At 40.7% G+C, this 27,910-nt stretch overlaps 1 protein-coding gene across 1 annotated transcript in view; it reads left to right on the forward strand.

Annotated features, from left to right (window-relative positions):
• Positions 1-27,910, forward strand: part of LOC143040381 (long-chain-fatty-acid--CoA ligase 5) — a 118,658-nt gene that overhangs the window by 55,700 nt on the left and 35,048 nt on the right. The window contains exon 3 of the mRNA XM_076211380.1: positions 25,197-25,320. Coding sequence (XP_076067495.1) covers positions 25,197-25,320 — 124 coding nt within the window. The remainder of the gene's footprint in view (positions 1-25,196; positions 25,321-27,910) is intronic.

Here is a 27,910-nt window from a genome sequence, read left to right on the forward strand (position 1 = left end):
GATAAACAGCAAGAAATCGTCTTCATCATTCCTGTTGCCTATCACAGAACAATTAATTAATTTCACAATAACATGACGACTATTTCCACTTCTCTAGCAAACAGGGATGATATAATATATACGGAGGATATGACACACATCATAAGTCTACTCCAAAAAATAAACCAAAATAATGGCGATGCAGACGGATAGTACAACCATTCGGATCTCAGAATTCTATAAATTATGGGGAATGAAGAAGAATAAATACAATATAGAGGACCCATTGCCTAATTTAACACAACCGCAATAGTAGTGGGAGATGAGACCAATAAATACTCAAAATCTAACAAGATACTCATTATCAAACGCAGTGACTCAACGGGTACCAGGCTTAAGCAAGTTTGTTTATATATATATATATATATATATATATATATATATATATATATATATGTAAAATGTGTGTGTGTATCTATATATATATGCATATATACAAAGTAGTATTAGAAGAAATAAATTCCTCTATCGAAAAAATCATCCCAGGAAACTACAAAAATTTCAAAAGGAATCTCTCAGATTTGCCAGCAGTAGAAAAAAAAGAAAAAAAAATATCAAGAAACCATCCAACCGTTAAACATGAGATTCCACCGCAGAGCAAGCCGCCGAGACTTCGGGCAAATTACAAGACGACTCCACGGCCATCCGAACACCCATGAAAGAAAACGCGCCACCAGACAAAAGAACGACACGATGTCTGGTGGCCAGAGAGTCTGCCCAGAGCCCAAAGAGTCTGCCCAGAACCACGTTGCGTCAGATAGGCCTCAAGGATAAATCAACAATTTGGTCATGCAAGTCTAGGAGAGTTGGATTAGTTAACTATGTACGTGCAAACTAGACGTGTCGTTCCCGTCTATGTTCACGACATTTTATCTCCTTTGCTGTTTTGCTGTTTCACCAACTGTTACCTTCCTTTCCTTGGCTTCCTTGTTCTCTTTCCTCTTTTCACCTCAACAAAATATACAAAGAAATTCCTACTTCTGGAATCGCGATTCCCTATAGTAATCATGCCCATCCTGGTAATTATGCCCCTTTAATAATTATCCCCCCAATGGTAACTATGGCCCCCCTTGGTCAAAAAAGAAATTGTTTGGAGGTATTTGATGCTCCCTCTAATACTAGGCAGATGTCTATGAATGCTTTCTAGATTATGTATTGACGTGCAACTGGCCTGACAGCTCTCAGCCAATAAGAATGTTTGCAGTCTGACAAAGCTCACCTTAGATGCTATCGTCAGTTCCCCAAGAGAAGATAGAAGGGAAAGAGGAGAGGGAGGGGAGGGAGGAGATGGAGGAGAGGGAGGGTAGGTAGAAGGAGGGGAGAGAGTGGAGGTAGAGAAGGAGGAGAGGGAGGGGAGGTAGGAAATGGAGAAGAAGGAAGGTAGGGAGGAGAGGGAAGGGAGGTAGGAGAAGAGAGGAGAGGGAAGGGAGGTAGGAGGAGGAGAGGGAAGGGAGGGAGGAGAAGAGAGGAGAGGGAAGAGACGGAGGAGAGGGAGGGGAGGTAGGAGAAGGAGGAAAGGGAAGGGAGGGAGGGAGGAGAGGAGAAGGGGAGACTAGAGGAATATTTGCTTGATCACTCTGCGGGACATATATGAACATGACTTACGGTGAGCATGAATAATAAAAAGAATTTCTTGCAGAGGAATTCAAATGTAGAGAGAAGTAAATTTGACAAATATGATGAAATGCAGTAGGAGCAATATATATGTTAAATTAATTAGATATCTGAAAAATGGCTGTAAACTGTCATTCATTCACTCCACAAGCGAAAACATGAATGAATGCGTCATTCTGTATAGGTGGCTGATGAGATATAAAATGTAAATTAATTGTACGCAACTGTTTGAGTGTGAATGTGTGTGTGTGTGTGTGTGTGTGTGTGTGTGTGTGTGTGTGTGTGTGTGTGTGTGTGTGTGTGTGTGCGTGTGCGCCCGCGCAAAATAATGTTCTCTGTTATGTTTATGTGTTAGTGCTTGCGACAATGACTAAAAGAAATAACATTTCTAAGAAAAATGGATAAGAATACAAAGGAGGATTCATGGTCATAAACCTCCGTTTACATGGAAATATGACTCAGCAAACGGTCTATGAAAACTACATAAAACAACTGATTTACAAGGTATAATCAACCGTTAATGACCGGTGTATATTTGACCGGCTTCAAGCCATGCTTTACTGACGACTAAACAAACTCTGCCAATGGTGCTGTGCGGTGCAGCCTTGCCAAGGCCAGTTACACCATATGGATTGTGATCAAGCCAATGCACGGAACAGATTTAATGAGCTCATTCATTGATCGTTTGAATTCAAGAATGAATACCCCTCAGCCTGTGCCCAAGGACCAGTTGGTAAAACGCAATTTCCCTTTGAGAAATAAATACAGTTCACGTACATCTTATACAAAAAAGAAGATTTTAGATACTAAGCAGTATCCCATTTCTCGATGTAAATTTAAATTTTACTAATGTCTGATCTGTAGTTGTGGAAGGTAGGTAGAGGGATAGATAAGAAAAAATAAAGATATTCACGATAGTTAAGTTCATTTTAGAAAGAAATCCGACAACGTAACTTAACAAACAAAAAACGACATGACGTCACAAGGAGGCACGCGAAGCACCAGCCAGACCCACTGGACCTTGGATAGTTGGAAGAAATAAAGAAATGGGAGGGAAAGAGAGAGTGCTGGGCAAAACATTGAACAGAGACTGCCAGAGAACGAGGTAACAATATTTTGTCAGATAGTGGCAGGAGGTAAAACAGCTGGCATTCTTAGTAAGGTCACGCTACTCACCGATGTCGAAGATGGGGTAGACCCACCCCCCAATCCTCTGGTTGAGTCGCACAAAGAAAATGGATGTGCGGGTTTTACTTCACGTGGCTACACGCCTAGGTAAACTCTTCGAAACTGTTATCCTCCCTTTCCCTTTCTTCCAAATAATTTCAGAATTCAAAAGAACGATCGAGATGTCTTGAACCTTTTCAGGTGAAAAAAAAAAATCTAGAAATTTCTATACTAAATGAGGGAGTGGAGGAGGGAGACTATGGACTCCCATAGGTTATGATCCCTCAGTATGCATTCATATGACGAAGATCAAAAGATCTCTTTGAGAGGCATTCTCAGTTAAACGGTTTGGTTCAGTCCACCGCAGTGCCCTTGTGTGAGATAACCGCCAGCTTCCATTTGGCCACAGGACAGAAATAACCGCGCCAATGATGCTGCCCATGTTTTTGGGTCACGTGCCCCTCTGATCGCCAGCCAAGTGAAGAACAGGTAGTACCTACCGGTCTCTTGACTCTTGAGTGAGGGTGCAAGCCTCGTCTCTCTCTTGTCTTGATAAATGACTTGTGGAGAGGGATGCCACCATTTTTTTTTCTTGACAGAAGCTGAGCAAGAAAAAAATTGTGCCTGTGAAGGAGATGGCGTAGTAGGCGACGTCAAGGAAGGTGTTTGTGAAAGGGAGGAATAGATAGGATGGTCCTTGATGCACTGTGAACTGTTACCTCATTAGTGAGCTCCCCAAGTGGTGATGTGTGTGTGTGTGTGTGTGTGTGTGTGTGTGTGTGTGTGTGTGTGTGCGTGTATATGTGTGTATGCATTTACCTGTTGTATTATACAAGAATACACAGTACAAGAGCTATGCTCATAGAGTCTCGTTTCTTGATTTTAAATGATAAATTCTGGTCTCTGACTGTCCAATGCTTTCTTATTTTATCCAAACTATCCTATGAATCAATAATTCTATACAATACACACACACACACACACACACACACACACACACACACACACTCACACACACACACACATATATATATATATATATATATATATATATACATATATATATATTTATATGTATGTATGTATATATATTTCATAATGTCCTTTCAACACCTAGTCATTTTCAATATTTTCATCTCATAGCCTCTGGTTCTCCTCTGATCCACACAAGTATGTCTTGTTTTTCAATTACGTTCCCACACTTGAAGGTTCTAAACACTACAATTAGATCACTTCACCTAACCCAAGAATATTAAGTTTCTCTTCATATGATTTATAAGCAAGATGGACAAACATTTTGTTTGTGTATTTATTTTCATGAAGTGACCACACCACTGCAGCTTATTCCAGTCTAGGTCGAATCAGGTTTTCTATAATATTCGTTTCCATGTCTTCGTCCATGCAATGGAATGCTACTCTTATGGTCTTTAATAGATCATAAGTTTCCCCAGTGATTGCTTTAATCAGAGTTTCTTGTGACAAATCATCCATCATCACCACCAAAGCCTTTCTCTCTTCTTTCATTTTCATAATTGAATAATTACCTATTCTATAGAGTAGTGGTGGGCCATTCTTACGTGCACTCATTTCTAATATTTCGCATATCTTCACAATGAAACTCATGTCCATTTCCAGCTCCACTCATATACGTTGTCCAGATCTTCTTTAAGGAACCTACATTCCTCTATGATTTTTGCTCTCCTCAAGACCTCAACATCATCAGGGAATAAGTTAGCATAAGTGGTCAAATTATCCACCATGTCGTTAACATGAACCTAGAATATTACTGGTGCTAACACTGACCCCTGTGGGACTTCACTTGTAGCTTCCCTCCATCTAGACATCCTATCTTTTGCTACTTTCCTTATCCACCTTTTCTTTATAAATTCTCATCCATTCCATCAAATTCCTTTTAAGATTTCCTGTACGTTCCAGCTTCTACAACAATTTCTGATGAGGCACCTTATCAAAAGCTGTCTCTAGATCCAAGTAAACACAGTTCATCTAATCATCCTTCCCTTGGAACACATCGATTACACTTGAGTATCAACTGAACAAACTGGAAACACATGCTCCTCTTTTCCTGAAGTCGAACTGGCTTTTCACCAGAATATTTTCCTTTTCCAAATACTTCAACCAACTGTCTTTCACAGTTCTTTTACACATTTAGCTACCACATTGACTATGTAAATTAGAAGAACCTCCCTGCGTTCACCTTTATAGATTGGCACAATATTATACAGTTTCCAATTATATACCACCTTCCCTTTATTTAGTGAACACAAAAAATTCACGTATCTTGTCCACTAGTTGTTTCTGAGATTCTTTGAGTATCCAATATGAGAATTCATTGGCCACTGTGGTTTTCCCTACATTCCGTGGATTCAGTAATTTTTGCACTTCGTGTACATCAACTTAAATGTCAAACAACCCTTCACTTCTACAAATCCCCTATTTTTTTCTCAAAACCGCTCTGTTGGCTTCTGTAGTCAATCAGAAAGACCACAAAAAACATAAGGATTCGGAAAATAAGAATTCAGATGTCGTTTTGTAGTTGTATCTAGTGTATCACAGTTAATTAGAAATTTATATATACATATATGATGGTTGCACGTATCACAGCACAGCGCACGGTCCAGCTTCTAAAGAGCGTCTTCTCGTAGACGTCTGCCTTCGTTGGCAGTGAGGCGAATTTTGTCTCGCGTCGAATGACGCTGACCCAAGCTGGGAGCTTGATCACGTGACCTGAGGAGAGGTCGCGTTACCAAACGCTTTGCAGCAAAATGTACAAGTAAAAAAATTCTTGAATTTCAAGTTTCTTTGGAGACAAATGTAATTATCAAAAACATGAAATAGAAAGTATAATCTTACTTCTATCATTGTACATACACACATATACCAAAGGCTTTTTCCCCCTTACACGGGGGGTAGCCATTGTAACCTATATTAATAACTAAGAAGGATTCGACTGACATTATGAGGCACTTAGTGGATCAAACCAGCACGCTTTCTGCTAGGAAAGGGATACTTATTTACAGAAACTAAACATAATGAAGAAAATATATCCTACTTAAAATAATAATGATAATAATTGTATATGATAATACAAAAGGGAGCATTATAAATGCTCTCCATGGTAAATACGAACTGGAAGATAGTGTTGGTTTCTTCATACATCATTTCACACATTTTCAAATAATTGATGCCTTTCCTGTTCTTCAGTTTACCATTAATAAATATGTAAAGCAATTTTAGTTTGTCTTTACAATTGTCGATTGCTTTTTTAATTTTATTTCTTCCTGTTTTCCTATAATCTTCTTTTGATCTATGAGATTATTTGTTTTTCCGTCTTTCCGTTTTTACAGATACAGATCTATGGTTAAATCAACCTTTTCTGCAAAATTCTTATCCTTTTAGATTTGGAATACATATTCCACTCCCAAGTTGCATGTGCGCTTAAAAATGTGTTATTTACTATATCTATATTCAGACTCTCGCAAGCCTCCCCAGTCTAATTCCCCGCCAAAAAAATCTCATTCTCATAAACTTTGCCCTTTCGAAGTTATATCTCCCCTTTTTATACGAATTACCCCTTAGATCTGGTTTCCCTACAGTCAAATGGAACTCCATTACTATATGTTCACCCTTTCTCATAGGGCAGTAAGCCATGTAACCTATAATATCCGGCTCCTTAGTCTCCAGTAAATCTAATCTGGTCGGTATGTCTTCCCCACTCATCCTTGTTGTTTCTGTGAACCATCGAGTCAATACACTGTTTCGTGGTACATATAGCAGAGTATTATCCCACGATGATACATTCCCGCCTGCTTCCCAGTCTTCCCAGGTTACCTCTCTGCATTTTAAGTTACTAAGTCCACACTGTCATTCATTTTAACTGTTTTCTTTAACTATGTTTCTATGCCTATAAACATCTTTCGGTAATCTTCTTCACTATGCCCTTGTCCTAGAGGGCACATATACTACTGCAAAGTCTCTATGACCTTTTCACACCACTGTCACTTTAAAACTTATTAGTTGAGCCCTTCCTTGCCCCAGTACTACCTATTTCCATCACCACGTCTCCTCCCTATCTCTCATCTCTCTCCCTTCTCTACACTACTCTACTCTGATGGTTGTCAGGTCAGGCGGCCCATTACCTGTCTTGACTCTGCCTCTCCAGACGGTTCTGTCCTCTGCCAATTCTTTCCTTTCCTCTTCTGGCGCCACTTGCTCCACGTCCTTCCTTATTCCATCCAGCCAGCTTCATCTGGGTCTTTCTGGGTCTTGCCAGTGGTCGTCTGTCTCGTACCCCACCTTCCGTCATTTTTCTTGGTAGTTTCTCTGCTTCCGTTCGGACACAGTGGCTAGCCGACCTTCCTCTTCTTTCCCGCATTTCCCTGTGAATGCCAACATATCCTATCACCTAAGCTGACATTCAAGTCCTTTTTTTAATTTGGTCTCGAATAGTCATAATATATCAGATTTCTCCTTCCTCAAATATATCGTTTGCCTCTCATCTAGTTCATAGTAAGCTGTCTATATTGTTGTACGCCATCTTCAAGCTCCTTACATTATTATCATCATTATTATTATTGTTATTATTACTATTATTATTGTTATCATTATTATTATTATCATTATTATTATTATTATTATTATTATTATTATTATTATTATTATTATTATTTTTAACACCTTTTTCATATACCATGTTCTCAGTTTTTGGTTCATCACCTTCCAGTGAGTCTTCATTTTTTCTGGTCTTATTGGTTAAGTAATTAATTTTTTGTCTCTCCTTCACTTTTGTGTCTCTCTTTACCCAAACATTCTGAAACTTGTCAATGTCAGCCAACTTCCAAGTTTTACCTATTGTTTCGTTCACCACAGACTGTGATTTGAATTCAATTTTCTCTGACCTTGCTTCACCAACCTCTTTCAAGTCTGTGTACTTTTTTTCAGTTTCAAAAATGTCCGTTCTGTTATCTAATATTGTTGACACAATCTCCTTAGTTTTTGTAAGTTCCTGATTTACCCTTATCTTTCTTTTCTTTTTCCACCAAGTCTTTGGCGATTCTTTATTTCGACTTTGTTTATAGTTGGCAGTTGCCGGGAAGTCTATCAAAACAAACATCATGTGATCACGGAGCGTTTGTTAATATGACGTTTTGCATGATACAAGTTGAAACAAGCGAAACATTGTGTTTCTTTTTATTTCTGACATTCCCAATGTATATTTTTACCATATGATCTTGTCCTTCTTTTCCCTCCTACTTGATTATATCTCTAGAATTAGCTTCTTAGTGTTTGTGAGCCTTTCCCCATCCAAAATGGTCTTCAGTAAATTCCTTCATGTTCTTTTCTGTTGACATTATCGTTCTTCTAAGTTCATATGATTATTTTCTTTTGTCCCTTCCCATTCTCCTCTCTTAATTTTTGTTATCTATCGTGTATGATTTCCATAATCTCTTTATCGTATTTGTTTATCTTAATGTGACTTTTCAATTTTAGGATCGTTACTTCTTGTTCTGAATTTTTTCTTATCAATAATTAATCTAGTCTTGTTTGCTTCCTGTCTTCAAACAATCTTTCAGATAAACTTTTTTCTATTCCTGTTTTCACGAAAGAATAATTTTCACCCACTATTTTATCTTTTACGAAGCCAAGAAATTTGTAAATCAGCCGTTGCGAAAAAAGCACTATTTTCGCTGTCTTCGGTCATGTGTTGTTTACAACGTAAGATTGTACTGGTGTTGCCAAAACTACTTTTTGTTAATAAGCACTAATATAACATTTTCCTTTTGTTCCTCGCAGATGGGACCTTTGTGTGCAAATTCTAGAACCTTTTGATTAATCCTTCGGCTTATATCTAGACGTCCATGGTGTATAATACCTGATATTCCTAGAAATCAGATTCACGTGTGTTGACGTCACGTTGGCTGTGTGTGTGTGTGTGTGTGTGTGTGTGTGTGTGTGTGTGTGTGTGTGTGTGTGTGTGTGTGTGTGTGTGTGTGTGTGTATGTATTTACCAAGTTTACCTAGTTGTATTACACGGGAAGGAGAGCTATGCTCGTAGTAACCCGTCTTTGTATCTCGAAAAAATCTAGTTTGTGTGTGTGTGTGTGTGTGTGTGTATATGTATTTACCAAGTTTACCTAGTTGTATTTACCTAGTTGTATTATACGGGAAGGAGAGCTATGTTCGTAGTGACCCGTCTTTGTATCTCGCAAAATCTAGTTTGTGTGTGTGTGTGTGTGTGTGTGTGTGTGTGTGTGTGTGTGTGTGTGTGTGTGTGTGTGTGTGTGTGTGTGTGTGTGTGTGTGTGTGTGTGTGTGTATGTGTTTAACGCCTTCAACAAGGTGGCGCACCTTATGCATTCTGTTCTGGCTGAAGACAAACATCTTGATGCACCTGAAGAGCGATTGGCGCTGGCGGGGAGCTTTTGCTACAAGAAAACCCACCAAGTGTCTGTCGCCTTATTGGACCTGCAGGGGATTCTGTCAAGGTCGAAGTCTCCTCGAACTGGCGCAAGGGAACTGCAGACGCTCTTAGACCTAAATACGTGAGCGCCATCTACTTAGGGACGAGGGAGGGGGCGGGGGGGGAGGAGTAAGGGGGAGAAAGGGAGGAGCGGGAGAGGGAGAGGAGAAGGAGGAGGAAGACAAAGAAGGGTAGGAGGAAGAGAGGAGAGAGGAAGAGGAGGAGGGAAGGGAGAGTGGGAGGGGCTAAGAGTGGAAATAGAGGAGGGGTGGGAGGAGAGGGAGGGCGAGGGTAGATGGGGAGGGGGGAGGGAAAGAGGGAGAGGAAGAGGAAGAAGGAGGAGGAGGGAGTGGTTAAGGGGGAGAGTGGGAGGGGCCAAGAGCGGAAATGGAGGAGGAATGGGAGGAGGAGGGCGAGGGTAGATGGGGAGGGGAGAGGGAAAGAGGGATGGGTGAGAGAAGGAGGAGGAGGTGGAAGAGGGAGAGGGGGAGTGGTTAAAGGAGGGAGTGGGAGGGGCTAATAACGAAAATGGAATGGGAAGAGGAGGAGGAGGAGGAGAAAAAGGGTGAGGGTAGATGGGGAAGAGAGAAGGAAAGAGGGAGAGGAGAGAGAAGGAGGAAGAGGGGGAGAGAGGAAGGAGTAGGAAGGGGAGGAGGTAAGGGGGCAAGGGTAAATGGGGAAGAGAGGAGGAGGAGGAGGAGGAGGAGAAAGAAGGGGAGGAAGGAGGGAGAGGGGAGGAGAAAGCGGGAGAAGGGAGAAGGGAAAATGAGAGAGAGAGAGAGAGAGAGAGAGAGAGAGAGAGAGAGAGAGAGAGAGAGAGAGAGAGAGGGGTGAGGAGGGCAGAGGGAGGGTGGAGGGAGAGGGTGGGAATCATGTTTGATCCTTTGGATAACACTGGGGGGTGGGGGGGACTCGGGAATGAATAGAGTAGAATGGCGGGAGTTCACTGACCAAATCACAGTTCAATTCGAGGAATTAATCGAAGTTTTAGAAAATCACTTTATTTATTTATTTATTCATTTATCTATTTTCTGCATTCGAACTCTATACTGAGCAGAAAGTGTCTATTCACAAAGACGTAATGTCAAGAAAATAAAAAATAAAAAATGAATCTAACGAGACCTTCATCTCACCCCCCTCACTCCGGCAACGTCTCCTAAGGCTCGTTTCACACGCATCGACTTTTCGCCGTGCGTCGTCCACGACACGACGTCGTACTCTCAAACAAACATGGACGTTTTCACATATGGTCACGGTCGTGACGAGTGAAAGCGTCCATAGACACCCATGGTTATTTGAGAACACGACGTCGTGTCGTGGACGGCGCACGGCGAAAAGTCGGTACGTGTGAGATGAGGCTAAGCTAAGTGGAACCGTATGGTATCATCCGGAATATTGAGATCTGGAAAGAACCAGACGACGGAAGCGACTAAAAGTACCTCTCGGGTTGGTCTGGTCTAGGCTGAGTTCCAGAACTCTTATAATGGGACCTGAGGTTGCTGGGATCTTAGGGAAGAGCTTATGGTAAGTAAGGCTTCCGAAGACAATGACCTCTGGTGGGCTTGGTGCGGCTTCTGGCTTTTGCGAAACTGGCGGAGGGGAGAGGAAAATGTCAAGGGTCACGAGAGAATTACTACAGGCGGAAGAAGCACTGAGTCACGTTTCGGTCCGACATCATGGCCAAACCTTAACGGTTTAAAAGAAAAAAAAAAAAAAAAGAGGAGACATAAAAAAGCATTTCTCTATTCCTTTTCCGATGATTCGGGATGTAAATTGTTTATACCGGAAGCTTAGTCTGTGCAGACGATGGAAGGGCTTGGGCTCCCTCGGAAGCACCTCGAAAGCGTCATCGAGATCTTCAGTCGGATGTCGAGAACGAGGACGCTGTGCCCCGTTTTCTCTACAAGAGAAAAAAAATTGCATTATGGGATATCGTTTCCTCCTGAAGGCTAAATGACGTCACAGCACAAAGAGGCCTTAAAATACCCCCCCTGTAAAAATAGAGAAATAACTAAATAAATAGACGATAAAAAGACAAACAATTAAATAAATTATAAAACAACTAAACAAATAAATAAACGAATTAGATAATTAATTAATTAATCAACCCAATAACAAATAAACAAATTGATAAATAAGTTAATAAAAAGAAAAAAAATAAAGAAAATAGGAAATACAGTCTTGGAGGCGCCGGCGGGCATATGGCTAACGTCCTCGGCTACGGCCGCCCTCAAGCAAGGCAGAGGAATGTTTTGGAGACATAGATCATCCTCGCAAGGGAAGTTGTAATGTGTGGCGGTGCGGATATATGTGCAGGCGGAGGATACAGACACACAGCAGCCTGGCCTCTATACCTCCCTTGTGGCACGATGCCAGTCTGCTGACAGAAAGCTATTGAGAGGAAAACGAGGGAGAGAGAGAGAGGAGGAGGAAGAGATAGATAGATAGATAGATGGAGAGAGATAGAGAGAGAAAGTAGGGAGAACGGGAGGTGAGAGATAGAGAGAGCAGTGAGAAAGGAGAGAGAAAGAGAAGGAAGGGAGATAGAAGGATGGAGAGAGAGAGAGGAGGGAGGGGGAAAGAGAGAGAGAAAGTAGGGAGAAAGGGGGAGAGAGAGATAGAGAGAGCTAGGAGAAAGAGGAGAGAGAGAGAGAGAGAGAGACAGAGAGAGAGAGAGAGAGAGAAAGTAGGGAGAAAGGGGGAGAGAGAGATAGAGAGAGCAGGGAGAAGGAGGAGAGAGAGAGAAAGAGAAGGAGGGAGAGAGAGAGAGAGAGAGAGAGAGAGAGAGAGAGAGAGAGAGAGAGAGAGAGAGAGCATGTCAAGGGTAAGGCCTTACCTGAAGATAAACACTCCAGTTTGCGAGAGGAGAAAATCGAGGTCGACCGACAAATGAATAGATAAATGCACCGACAGATAGGTAGATAGAAAGACATAGGCATACATACATACATACATACATATACCAAAGGCTTTTTCCCCCTTACACAGGAGGTAGCCAAAAAAAACATAGTGAAAAAGAGAAAAGATAACTTGAATGACACGAATTCAGACAGATGCTAAAAGGTTAGACAAGCGAGACATTCAGAGCGAGTGAGGAATACTAGGGTAGAAATAGAAAATGGGGTCGACTGGCAGGTACACTGAAAAAATTCAACTAATAATAATCAAACTAGTAGTGGACGGGTAGAAAGATACATAAGTAAATGGAAATATACCGAAATAGTGAAAGGAAATGGTTAGACAGATAGACCAATTGGTAGATAGATAAAAAGAGATGCGCTTGATATAACTATAATAAAGAGATGGAAAGACAGACAGAGAGAGCGAGAGATAGAGAGAGAGGGGGAGATAGAGAAAGACAGAGAGAGAGAGAGATGGAAAGACAGACAGAGAGAGCGAGAGATAGAGAGGTGGAAATAGAGAAAGACAGAGAGAGAGAGAGAGATATTAAAAGAGACAGAGAGAAAGAGAGAAACGGAGAGAAATGAAGAGAGAAAGACAGACAGAGAACGAGAGAGAGACAGACAAGACAGAGAAAGAGAGTGAGACAGGCAGACAGAGATAGAGAGAGAGAGAGAGAGGAGGGGGAGCGAGAGAGAGATATTTGTCAGAGATAACCACTGCATCTATCCCGGGGGATGACATTGCCACGAAGAATTGGAGCCATTGAAGTTGTTACGAAGAGATATAAGAGGAGAGAACGGAAAGGATAGTACAAATATAAAAGTGATAGAGTGAGTCTATATATAATCAGAGGAAGTTGAAACATTCTGACAGGTTGACAGGGGTGGCAAAGAGGGAGCACAGGAGTCTTAGTCCGAGTTTATTCCTGACTAGTTTCGTAATGACCTTCCTCGACAGAGGAAATCTCGCTGCAAAACCAGGCAGATATAAACTCGGATTAAGACTCCTGTGCTTCCTCCTTCTTCCCCCCCCCCCTCCAATGTCAATCAGAGGAAGGGAATACCCAGGCGAGAGGGTGTGCTAATCTAAAATGTAATCACTGTGGCGGAAATAGACACTTAGCAAGAAGAACGAGCGGACATTCCACCAGATATAGAAAGAAGAAAGATAAAGATGGACGTCGAAAAGGGAATGTGACCATTTCACACACAAGCGTAGGAGGTATGGAGACGGGGTAGGCATATCTTCAGCACAACCAGGAAGTGTGGAGATATATTTGACATCCCCAAAGACCAGACAGAAGCGTGGAGTAGGCACAACGAGCTGGGCACTTGGGGACCGATTTGGATGATGGATCGTATCTAGATACCAGTGACTCGAACCAGATCCAGGTACGTAGAGAGTTCTGGTCGGAAATGTTCAGTAGGAAGCTCCTGCGGGGAACTGACACAGTTATCGAGAGTGTCACTGTTCGAATACGTGTTAAACAAGTGGGCGGGTTGATGGGTGGAAATGGAGGGTTCTCGGGGGGGGGGGGGGCAGAGGACACAGGAAGAGAATTGGCACGGCTTCCGCATCGCCAAGGTGTGCTGAGGGGCTTTCTTTTGGGACTGGGTGTGCAATCACGCGGCATCGGTTAGAGGTGACACTACTATTAGACATCATTAAAGGGTAGCAAGGATCAAGGGCACCGCTAAAGGATGAAACTATCGACTGAGACCAATCCTGCCTGTCGCTCAGGATTGTGGCACAACTGGTTGCATTTAGCGGGGGTGGCGCCAGTCCTGAATGCAACAGATTTGACGCAAATGTGCTATAACGAGAGCAAGGTGATGTAAGCACCTGACCTGTCTGTGGGTTTTTGGGGGGCGAGTGTAGCAAGCAAGATTTCTCGGCTGGTGGGTGAGGGTTCTGGATGGTTCTACCGCGAGCGCGGGTGGCGCGTGTGGGCGTCAGGATGAGACTGGGCCAGGGAAGGTGGAGGTGGTGAGGACGACTGAATGTTTGATGGTGCTGGCATGCGACTGAATGGTAGTGAAAGAATGTTTGTGTTGTACGAGACGTTTATTAGCGGACTCGATGTGTGACAGCAACGCATAAGAAGTGGAGGAACCGTGTGGAATGTGTTGGCTCACCGTGGTCTTGGACCTTGTACTGGACTTGTGCTTGTTGGTTATTACCCAACCAGATGAGAGTTCATAGTACTGCCCAGCCTATGGGTAATGTTGTGACCGTACACGCAAGCATACAAGAACGCACAAGCACACACTCACAAGGCTCGATGGTGCACTGGTACCGTTCTCGACCGCTAATTCAGCAACCGAGTACAAGTCCTGTCTATGGCTGAAAAAAAACACTGCTGCACTGCGAGCCGGCACTCCAACTCTAGTGGGCAAAGATCAATGATCATATATGGCCAAAGTTCAGGCCATATATATATATATATATGTATGATCTCTGGGCTCTCATCTGGGAGGGGCTGTCGATCACGAGTCCAACGCGTGATCCAAGAATGTGGTGAACCGTGATGAATGACATACAAACACATACACCAAAACTATTTTACAGTTTCAACAATGGGATATTGAAACTCTGGGGAGAAATCACCAATTTAGTAGTGAATGGTGAGGTCTTTGAGGAGGCATCAGCTCAGGCAGAAATAATGAATGAAAGTTTTTAATCTGTCCCTTTTTTTTAAGGAGAGATGAGCATAAATTTTAGTTTGGGAAATATTACTGTACAAGTGAGGGAAATGCTCAATCTTTTCAGATAATAGTATGTGAGAAAACCTCCAGGACTTGATGGGATCAACTGAATACTTAAATATTAAGATTCATAGTCTTTCTTCTTAATATGTATACATTAAAAGAAGGAAAAGTTCCACAGGATTAGAAAAGGGCTAATGTGGTACCAATTCACAAAGGTGGAATTAAGGAGACGCCACTGAATTAAAGGCCACTATCTCTGACCAACACAGTAGAGAAATTATGTGAAAAGGTTGTGAAAGATCGATGGATCAATATCTTGAAGAGATGGGCATTTTGACAGACAGTTAGTTTGGCTTTAGATCTGGAAGGTGACGTGTGTCAAACCTATCAAACGTTTACTCGAGTGATTGATGTGCTGCAAGATTGGGAGGACAGGGTGCACTGTGTGTAGGTCGACCTAGAGAAGAATTTTTTATAAAAACCTCACAGTCGACTTAAATATATGGAAACTGGAGCATATTGGAGAGCAAAGAGGTACACTACTCGAATGGACAATTGATAAGGCATCAGGATAGATAGTAGTGATCAGTGGGGTTCCACAAGGTTTAGTATTTATACCAATAATGTTCCTTGTCTATGTCAGTGACATAATGGAAAGTAAACAAACTATGCTGACATGTTTGCAGATGATGGAAAGATTACAAGAACAGTGAAGTATGAGGAGGATTGACAGCTATCGCAAGAGGATCTAGATACTATATTTACATGAAGCAAAGAGTGGAAAATTAATTTTAATACAAAAATAAATCCAATGTACTGGAATCGGGGAAAAATTAAAAAAGATCATGTTTTAACCGTTTCTTAGAATATGAATCCATTATAAAGGCAAAGAGGAGAAAGATTCGGGAGTCTCGGTAAAAGATAACCCGTCACCGGTCAAACATATACAGTATGAACGATCGTGGGAGATACGCATGGATAGCTGCAAAGCATTAAAGTGACTTTTCACCGCATGGATGAAGAAATTACAAAATAATAATAATAATAATAATAAATAATCATAGAGACCCTTCACCCAGCAGGTCATAAGATGGGAGGTGTAACCAATGTTAATGGATCGATGTGGGGTAAAGGTGAGTGTAAGACGGGGATTTACACGATCTAACGGTTCCTCGAACGCGGTTCGACAGACACGTGTTTAAAGTGATGTGTGAACGTGTGAACGGGGTATTTGGGGTTTAACCAACGTGTTCGGTGTATATATATGCGTGTGTGTGCGTGCTCGTGTGTGTGTGTGTGTGTGTGTGTGTGTGTGTGTGTGTGTGTGTGTGTGTGTGTGTGTGTGTGTGTGTGTGTGTGTGTGTGTGTGTGTGTATGTGAAGGTTCCACAGTTGGATGAAATGAGTCTACCGATGGGAATCGAGTCCTTGACTGTGTGTCGCTTATATCACTAGACAAGAACCGTTACTCATCGCGCTACGATGAGCATCTGAAACGAATGTTTTGGAACCTATCCTCTACATTCCCCAATGCTAACTCGTGTATACGTACATATATATATACATATATATATATATATATATATATATATATATATATATATATATATATATATATATATATATATATATATGTATGTATATACTCGAAACGACAGTTTGATTAAATGGCTCTACCTACAGGATTCGAATCCCGGGCCGTGTTATACTAGACCCCCTCAAGTCTATCGACTGTACCACGGTGTGAATGTCAAAAGAAATCAGTTGCTCTTCCGACATAAGCCTCCCGTGGTGCATATAATCTTGTAGTCTTGTTCATCGAGTTCGTATTACACAGAAAAGCCTTCTGGCATGTAATTACTAGAATCGACTACAATAATGTACAGTGGTTGTGTTTATATATTCTTATAGGAGGTACAAAGTGGGGACGAGGGAAGGGACAAGCCCAATTAAGTCAGGATAGATATAGCGTCAGTTCAGGATAGACGAGAAACAAATTAGTTTACTGATTGCATCAGGGGACCACTGTCCTTTTGAAGTACAAAAGTTAGGTAGTTGTTTAATGAAGGAAGATTCTACTATTTTCCTTCTAATATTACATTGAGGTTTACACAATATACCAGTGTTATCCCAGTCCACTCAGTAATTAACCTTTTCGTATGGCGAACTACTGCTTAGATTTCTTAGTTGTATTTGAGAGAGTTGTTCATTTTATAATTCCAGTTAGTAAGTTCCTCCCTATTTGTCCTTAACAAGCTTTGTTACATTCTTTATATGGTTCTTTGTGGATGCCTGGGCTTCTATTATATCTTTAGATCTTTGGTGGATATTTACTTTTTGTTTGAATATACTGTTTGGGTTGCTGAAAGTAATTGTTTTATTTATTTATTTTATTTTATTTATTTATTTATTTATTTTTTTTTTTTTTTTTTGAGAGAGAGAGAGAGAGAGAGAGAATTCCGGAAGCATACAAAGAATAGTTATATGGGAAGACGACCTGTAGAAATGGAAAAGATAAACACGCAGTTACAAAAAGCAAGGCTACCTTTTTTTTTATAAATCCCACATACAAACATGTATTTACATGGGCTCACGCATGCACAAAAAAGAAAAAAAAAAAAAACTCAGAACAGCCTATAAGTCCCAGTCACAGGAGTTGATCCCGAGCCCACCCATCCACCTCCTCTTCCACCATCACCACCGGACCTCTCTTCATCAAGAGCCGCAATCCGCTCCGAGTGGCCCCAAAGTGTCGACATCCGAACCCGACGCACGACATGTCACAAATATGCCAATACACCTGTCGTTGCATGAATACGAAATCACTTACAGAAAAATCGTTTTTGTTTTAGAGGAACTGTCGCTAACGAAATGGATGAAATATTCAAAACAGCGAATGCTCTATCTGCATATCGTGAGTCAGGGCGACTCTAGTGCCCTTGCATGCCCGTGAGACGAACAGACAGACAGACGCCGTGAGAAGTAGGTCAAGGGGTCAGGTGTCCTGGCACCTATCCTGGCGATTGGGTTTTCACACGCTTGATTAAAATCGCCTGGCGACAACCAAGACAACAAGATTTCTGTTCAAGTTTTATTCACCATTTGTTCTGGTGTCTGTCTTCTTCATGCGACCACAAAAGGACATTTTTGCACAGTGTCGAACTCATGAGCAGTTTGTCGTGAGTTCGATTCCCGGGACCCGATGCGGGCTATGTCGCGTTGGTGTCCGATAGTCCTGGCCAGGCGGGGAGGCAATCCAACATCGGCAAAAAAAAAAAAGAAAAAAAAAAAAAAAAAGACTTGCAGCAACTGAAAGGACCTTACCCTACCATAGGTTTTTCACTTCCCACTGCGTGGGGGGTGGGATGGTGAGTTTTGTTCATCTTCTTGCCTTGATTATTTGATTGTCTGTCTGTCTGTTTGTGTGTGTGTGTGTATGTGTGTGTGTGTGTATGTGTGTGTGTGTGTGTATGTGCGCGCGCGTGTGTGTGTGTATCATTAAGATACACAGACGAGTGACAAAACTCTAAAATAAACCGCATGAAATACTTGAACCTGCTATTAAAAAGTATCACAGGTCTTCAAACTCTGAAAAGGTCCTGATAAGATCAGGAGAGAGAGAGAGAGAGAGAGAGAGAGAGAGAGAGAGAGAGAGAGAGAGAGCGGGGGGAGAGCGAGAGAGAGAGTGAGAGAGAGCCTTCGTTGTCTCGTAAAAGAAACCAACTTCCTCCCGAGGTAAAGGCCCATGGTTCGTCTGTGTCCTCTCCCCCCCCCCTCCCCACCCTCGCTACGACGATCCACTCCACAGCCTCTGTTCTGTATGACGTCAGAAGATTTTATTCAACCGAGGGTGTTGGGGTTGGGGGGTTGGAGCCTCTTAGAGGATCAAGAATATTTCAAATTACCCCTCCCCCACTTCCCCCCGCCTTCACGAGGTGCCCCATGGTCCAGTTGGGCAAACAACAATGCAATACGCTTTTTCGGTTTTCGTATTTACTTCGTTGTTTATTTATCTATTTGTTAATCTATTCAATCACCTATTAATTTATTAATATATTTATTCATTTTAATTATTTATTGATTTACGTATTAATTTATTTATTAGATAATATGTTTATAAACTCATCTATTCATTTATTAATTATCTATTTATTCACCATTTTTTATTCACCTACTTGCTTATTCATCTATTTATTCACTCATTTCTTCTTGTCTATTCATTTCCCGCCTGTATGCCTTTCCTTTGTGAACCATTGTTTTTGTATGTTTCTTTTTCTACGCGCGTTTGTAAATGTATGTTTGTTCTGCGTGAGTTTGTGTCTATATGATGAGATTATTAATGGAACTCAATCAAAATCCCATGTACAATGTACAGTGTACATTTATACATTCGTACTACAATGAGGGCCATTTGTGCGTTTGTAAATGTATGTTTGTTCTGCGTGAGTTTGCGTCTATATGATGAGATTATCAATGGAACTCAATCAAAGTCCCATGTACAATGTACAGTGTACATTTATACATTTGTACTACAAGGAGGGCCATTTGTGCGTTTGTAAATGTATGTTTGTTCTGCGTGAGTTTGCGTCTAAATAATGAGATTATTAATGAAACTCAATCAAAGTCCCATGTACAATGTGCAGTGTACATTTATACATTTGTACTACAAGGAGGGCCGTTTGTGCGTTTGTAAATGTATGTTTGTTCTGCGTGAGTCTGCGTCTACATGATGAGATTATTAGTGGATCTCAAAGTCCTATGTACAATGTACAATGTACATTTATACATTTGTACTACAAGGAGGGCCGTTTGTGCGTTTGTAAATGTATGTTTGTTCTGCGTGAGTTTGCGTCTAAATAATGAGATTATTAATGGATCTCAACCAAAGTCCCATGTACAATGTACAGTGTACATTTATACATTTGTACTACAAGGAGGGCCGTTTGTGTGTTTGTAAATGTATGTTTGTTCTGCGTGAGTTTGCGTCTAAATGATGAGATTATTAAATGAAACTCAATCAAAGTCCCATGTACAATGTACAGTGTACATTTATACATTTGTAAATGTATGTTTGTTCTGCGTGAGTTTGCGTCTATATGATGAGATTATTGATGAAACTCAATCAAAGTCCCATGTACAATGTACAGTGTACATTTATACATTTGTACTACCAGGAGGGCAGTGAAGTCTTGCTGGCTTGGGGCACGGCGAACGCCCACGCTATCGTCTCGATGGTCACATTAGACATAGAAAACAGCGTCCAAGTCCTCTTGGCCCTCGACACTCACCATTGCAACACGTTTAAGCAGAGACTTCTTGGTCATGTGTCCTTTGGCAAAGAGGACTCTTTCGACACCCGGGTGTCCTCTCTGACTGGGGATAAAATCGTCACGAGTTTCATGACGTCAATTAAATGTGTGTGTGTGTGTGTGTGTGTGTGTGTGTGTGTGTGTGTGTGTGTGTGTGTGTGTGTGTGTGTGTGTGTGTGTGTGTGTGTGTGTGTGTGTGTGTGTGTTTCTGAGGACTTCTCAATCAATTGATGTTCGTTTCATTTTCATTTTGCTTCAGATTATCTTAAGTTGATCTTACTCATTTCTTTGCCTCGCGAAGTTTACATGTCTGCCGTACCCTCTTCTTGTCTAAAGGGTCATTTACTCGGTCAAACGGTTTGTCAAGCGCGTTTGTCAAACGTATTTGAAGTGATGTTTGGCCGTGTGAATGGGGTATTTGGTTGTCAAATGCGTTTGTCAAATGTGTTTGACGTGATGTTTGACCGTGTGAATGGGGTATTTGGTTGTCAAACGCGTTTGTCAAACGTGTTTGACGTGATGTTTGACCGTGTGAATGGGGTGTTTAGTTGTCAAACACGTTTGTCAAACGTGTTTGACAACCAAATACCCCATTCACACGGTCAAACATCACTTCAAACACTTGTTTGACAAACAAATTGTCCGTGTATAGTAAATGGGCCTTAAGTTGTTTTAGTCCCTTGCCTTTCATCTGCGAGTAATTCTATTATCCCATTTTGGTTTCATGGCTGAGAGCTCGTAACTATATCTCCCCCTCCCCTCCTCTCCCCTTTTTTTCATGTAAACTCTCCAACAGACTTACAAGCTTAAAGGTCCGATTTGCTCGATACGATTATCGTTCAACGATGATCGTTCTTGGCTCAACGATGATCGTCAACGATTGTCTAGAGCTGAAATTCTTTGTTTTTGAATGGGGATGTTTTCCTTTGAACTGCAAAGTACTACAAGGCTGATCATTTTAGCCAAACCTGCCAACGCGCTTACCCAACCATGATGCCAGGTAGTAGGATACGCATCACCCGCCATTAGCTGTGGTGGGAGACTAATAATATAATTAATCGCACTGAACAAAACATACCTTGAGAGATGTGACTTGATTCTAGTCTTTACAACCCTGTTTTTTATATGTAGGATTAAGCCAAATAGAGTACAGGAGACCAAAGTTATTTTAATGTAAGATTAAGGTAAATAGAATATAGGATTAACAGGTGATTTAGAGTACTCTTCCCACTGACTTAATTGTCGTCGTTTTATCTGCGGCATCACATATTTCTTTTCTCAAAGATTAACTGTCGACGTGAGCGGTGACGTCCCACTAGTGATGAGTTTACGATCTTGTGCTTCTTTGCAGGTCCTGTCAGGACTGGTCCACGCGACATCGACGACGCAAATAAACATTCCCAAAGGGGGGTGACACTTTCGACTAAGATGATACACAGAGTCGTCACGTTCACATGACGAAGGACAGAAATAGTACCTAAAGGACTGATGTTCCAAATAAAGAAGTTTGCACGTGAAGATGGAAGGTGTGGGCAGTGCACATGGTCACAGTTGTTTTAGGAAACGGTTAGACAACTTTATGGATGGGGATGACAGGTGGTAATGGGCATGGAACTGCCTAGTGTAGGCCTCATGGTCTCTTGCAGTCTCCTTCATTCTTATGTTCTTATTTGAGTGGGACATCCTCTGATGGAAATTTAATGAAAATGTGCCTCATGAGCCAACGTCCTTCCTTCAAACTCAGAAAAGAAACATTGGTGAAGTTTAGGTGACAACAGTAACGATAATGACAAAAACAATAATGATAATCATGATGATAATTATCATTACGATAGTAATGATAATAATAACAATGATAATGATGATAATGATAATAATCAAAATAATGATAATAATATCAATAGAAATAATAATAATAGTAATAATAACAATAGTATCAATAATAATAATTATAGTAATAATTATAATAACAATAATAATAATAATAATAATAATAATAATAATAATAATAATAATAATAGCAATAATGATAATGATAATAACAACAACAATAACAATAATAACAACAACAATAACAATAACAACAACAACAACAATAATAATAACAATAATAATAATAATGAAAACAACAACAATGATACTAATAGTAACAATAAAATATAAAAAATTTATTAATACTAATCCTACACTCACAACTTGTCGGAGGGCTCGCCTGATTAAAGACTCCATGAAAATGAGATTACGCACTGCTACATCACGCAAGTGTGCTCGGGGAGTTGTCAAGTCCTTTTGTACCATCATGCATGGCGTAATGGGTAGCATCCTTGTTTCATGATTATGTCGGCACTGCCAAGGGTTCGAGTCCCAGTGGTGGAGCTTCTATAAATATATATGGCTACCTCCCTTATAAGGGACAAAAATCTCTTGGCATATATGTATGTGCATATATATATATATATATATATATATATACATATATATATATATATAAATAAATATATATATGTATATATATGTATATGTATATATATATATATACATGTATATATATATATATATATATATATATGTGTGTGTGTGTGTGTGTGTGTGTGTGTGTGTGTGTGTGTGTGTGTATGTATATATATATATATATATATATATATATATGTGTGTGTGTGTGTGTGTGTGTGTGTGTGTGTGTGTGTGTGTGTGTGTGTGTGTGTGTGTGTGTGTGTGTGTGTGTCTGTATATATATATATATATATATATATATATATATATATATACATATATATATATTCGGTAGGAGGCCATGTTGAATACATGATCTGAGAGTCGACGGTAATTACGGTATTGTTGAGATTGTATTGATCCTTTCTCTTTTCTCTATTGACGATCTATTGGACAAACATAAGGTTGCTGAGCAAATATCCAAAGAAAAACATATTAAACTATCCCTTTTATTATACCAGCCGTCTTTCGACCCGTCTAGGTCATCCTGAGGTAATGCGACACAGTAAGTATTGGGTAGATGGGTTTCTATGTCGCTCGGGCACGGAGAGTGGTCGCGTGGTTAAGCTGCTTTAACTCTTTGAGAGAGTGTTAATGTCCATCAAGGGTCTAAAGACATTATCAGCCCAAGCGTCTATAAAACGTGGTGCCAAGATTGCTCCAAAGTTCACTGGGGTCAAACGGGAAGGGACCTTCCCACCAGAATCCAAGAGCTTAAAAACCCTCTTAACTACTCCCAGGATAATTCAGTATTATTCATTCACACCGCTGAATTAAATCACCTCATGGAATGCAGACATAACTTATAAATCGCATTGCAACTATACAAGAAGAAAAAAATTGAGTCTTCCCTGATCAATCATCTTTCTAATTTTAACACAACCAAAGGGCAATAATCCCCCAACGCTATCACCAGCTTGGCCTTTTACGAACTTGTACTTAAAGAGGTTTGCCTAAATCTGAAACTACCACATGACGCGCGAACTGAACCACGTGATAGCATGATTTACCTTCCCACGTCCCCTCTATGTATCCCCTACCTAGCCCACCCAAGTCCACATGCCCTTTTGTATAACCACGCTGAAGAGGATTACTGACAGTAATATACTTACTTTCGTAGAATATTATTTCTTTTCTCCCATGGTGGGATCCACAGTTCATCTGACCAGTGTGTTAGAATATTTGACTCGTTTGCATATACAGTATATATACGTGTATTTATATATATATATATATATACATATATATATACATACATATATATATATATACATACATATATATATATATATATATATATATATATATAAATAAGTATTTATATGTATGTATGTATGTACATTACATTTACGATGGGAAAAGTGTACGGCAATATCACGAACAGTTTTGCCTGCAAAATGTCATTTCAAGAAACAGCTGCTATGACGTAAGCAGAAGCTTCTCTCTCTCTCTCTCTCTCTCTCTCTCTCTCTCTCTGTATGTGTGTGTGTGCGTGTGTGTGTGAGTGTGTGTGTGTGTGTGTGTGTGTGTGTGTGTGTGTGTGTGTGTGTGTGTGTGTGTGTGTGTGTGTGTGTGTGTGTGTGTATGTGTGTGTGAGTATGTCTGTTTGTGTGTGTGTGATTCACAATTCACCATAATATTGAATCACGAGCTGGACTCGTGATAGACAGCTATTACCCTCCCAGATGAGAGTTCAGAATTCATTTATGGCCCGATCTATGGGTAATGCTGTGACCTTACACACACATACCTAAATTTTTTACCATCAGAGTTGGAGTGACAGATCGTAGTGCAGTGATGCTGAAAATTTCAGCTCTGGTCGGGATTTGAACTCAGATTGTGGAATTCGCGGTGAAGAGTGGTATGTGTGCGTGCGTATGTGTGTGTGTGTGTGTGTGTGTGTGTGTGTGTGTGTGTGTGTGTGTGTGTATGTGTGTATTCTTGTAAAATGGTGTAAAGGCTGTACAGTAGTCCACTATGCCATCATGAAACAAATACTGAGTTTACCTAGGGAACCTAATCAGAGGACTGCAAAGTCTGGTACCATAAAACAAGCGAGTTGATGATACACGAAATGGTTTGATACCAGGTTCTTCATCAAAAAATTAAAATTTCCACGAGAGTCATTTGTGTAAATACCTTAATGTACTGTATGTCTTGTTGTTATGTCTCATGTGATTTCAGTAGCCCCTTGTACCAATTGTCTGTCTAACCACGTTTCGTTACAGGCAGGTCTTCCTAAGAAAATATGCCTTAGATCCCGTCCACACATGCGTCTAACATGTTTTCAGCACGGGCAGAAACCAGAACCCTTATATCATCATGTCTGTCACATGTTGTCGACATGCATGGTCACGCTTCTGCGTGTCATGTAAGGTCACAAACACAAACGAGGTCACGGAGTGTAGTCTGCCTCTCTTTGGCAAGAGGAGAGCCTTCGCGTCCTTCTGGCGTATCTGTTGACAGAGTCTTGGTTCTTCCGGTAGGGTCCTGAGATGGTTCGGGTGTCGCGGCTGACGAAGGAGGCCCGCGAGGGGAAGTTCATGAAGTTCCTGTACGAAGACACGCGGACACTCTACGAGGTCTTTCGCAGGGGCGTCCGGGAGTCAAGTGAGTCCACCTGACCGATCTCATCTGGTCTTTGATATTTCGTTATTCTTGAAGACTTTTTCTTGATCTGTGGCTTCGTGCCAGTCTCCCCCTGCCCCTCCCCCCCCCCACTTCCCTCAGCTCGTAAAGATCTTCACCTTGGCCCTCACCGGTCTAATTATACGATATAATGTATCTTTCTTCCCCTCCGTCCCCCGAACTGAACTGCGTGGCACGATGCCCCTGGTCGATCCCAATCACCACTTTGATTATCTTGAGCAGCACCCGGTTCCTCTTGTCTCTTTTCGCATGTGATCTCGAGAGAGAAAATACCGACCCCCCAACCCCCCCAACAACCCCCCAACAACCCCCTCCCCACACACACACACACCGCGACCTACATACACCGAATCAACTGTTTAACAACACGCCGGTACTCCAACATGACTCTTATTTTCTGGCACCGTGCCACAGTCTCGGAGTCATAATGTGACACACTGCCCTTTCTCTGCCCGGCCTAACTTTGCCGCACAGTGCCATTATTACAACAGGGAGAATTGTTTTGGCTTTGTCTCCTCGCCCAGTCCCTATTTAAGCAACACTTTATATATATATATATATATATATATATATATATATATATATATATATATATATATATATATACATATATATATATACATACATAGATATATATATATATATATACATGTATATATATACATATATATATATGTGATGAAGGAGGAAAAAGAAGTCGCTGGTATGGTTCCGAGTTTTTTAGTTTACTCCTGACCGGTTTCGCTCTGAAGAAGCATAGAGCGAAACCGGTCAGGAATAAACTAAAAAACTCGGGACTACAGCCGTAATTTCTTTTTCCACCTTCATCAACTTGTCACAATGTCCCAGCGTGTGTGTGTGTGTATGTATATGTATATATATACATATATATGTATATATATGTATATATATGTATATATATATATATATATACATATATATATTTGTCAAGAGAAAAGACAAATGTATGGCAAGAGTGGTATAAGTAAAGTGCAGGAAGGAGCAGAAGACTCTGTCGAAACGTTAGAGAATAAAGTACTTCTGCTCCTTCCTGGACTTTACCTATACCACTCTTGTCATACATACATACATATATATATATATGTATATATATATATATATATATATATATATATATATATATATATATATATAGAATATATGTAAACACACACACACACACACACACACACACATATATATATATATATATATGTATATATATATATATACACACAAATGCCCTTTCCCCTTCATAAGGTAATAGCCAAATCAAAGCACACATCCACTACGTAGCCATTAAAACCCGTTTCATCACAACACCTCGTGAATTTAGGGCCCTCCCTGCTTCCCTACCACATGATGATGATGATACACCTACTAAGTATTTCAGCGGCTTTGACCCATCGTTTTTCGCTCATATTTCCGAAATAACCACATCAGCATGATATATTAGCACAGACTAATTCACACCCTGCCCTAATTTTTGGCGTTATAGTGCATTCACAAGGGTATTTAGTTACGACATTTACTCTTGATATTAAGTGTGTCGTAGCCGACACCCGTGAAGTAAATCGAACAAGTGAAGTTGTTATGTCATCACAAACTACCTCGCTTATCGCAACAAAGGAGGTGTGGGCGGGTGCTGTGAGAAGGTCCAGATCGTTCGAAGAAGAGTACTGGTCATCGGACAACATACATGAAAGTGTGGAACCCGTCATCATCACCATGGACAGCGATGACGAGGATGAACTGTTTATCCATAGTGGTATGGAATGAAATAAAATGCATGTCCAGACGTTTATCATAATTTGCCTATTCATCATATGTATAAAATTGTTGAATTCCTTTTCCGGGTGCATGGTATTCAATTATTATTATCATTATTATTATTTTTTTTTTAGAGAGAGAGAGAGAGAGAGAGAGAGAGGAGGAGGAGGAGGAGGAGGAGGAGGAGGGAGGAAATGGGGAGGAAGGAGGGAAGGAGAGGAGGATGGGATACACGAGGTAGTTTGTGATGACGTCACAACTTCACTTGTTCGATTTACTTCACGGGTGTCGGCTGCGAGACATTTGATGTCAAGAGTAAACGCCGTAAATAAATACACTTGTGAATGCACTATAACGTCAAAAATTAGGGCAGGGTGTGAATTAAGTTGTGCTAATATATTATGCTGATGTGAATAGTTATTTCGGAAATATGAACGAAAAACGATGGGTCAAAGCCGCTGAAATACTTAGTAGGAAGGATTAGTCTCCTTAGATCAGTGGTTCTTAACCCGGGTTACCTGTAACCCCAAGGGGCACGAAACCTTGAACCCTGGGGGTACGAGACATGGTAGCCAGCGCAATGGTACTGTATATTTACCATGAGAAAGCATGATTTGCATTCATTGCATCCTACTAATTGACAATTCTAATTTGAAATAAAAAAGTACCTTTGTTCAGTAAATGAATATAATCATTTCTCAGCAAGGTTTGTATCACTAATCCTTTTCGTATGTTTGCATTGTATTTATATTGGATAGGGGTACGAGAGAAAGAAATTAGA

The sequence above is a fragment of the Oratosquilla oratoria genome, chromosome 28 (genome assembly GCF_046742065.1).
Source record: "Oratosquilla oratoria isolate Oo_2021 chromosome 28, ASM4674206v1, whole genome shotgun sequence".
NCBI classification, from domain to species: Eukaryota; Metazoa; Arthropoda; class Malacostraca; order Stomatopoda; family Squillidae; genus Oratosquilla; species Oratosquilla oratoria.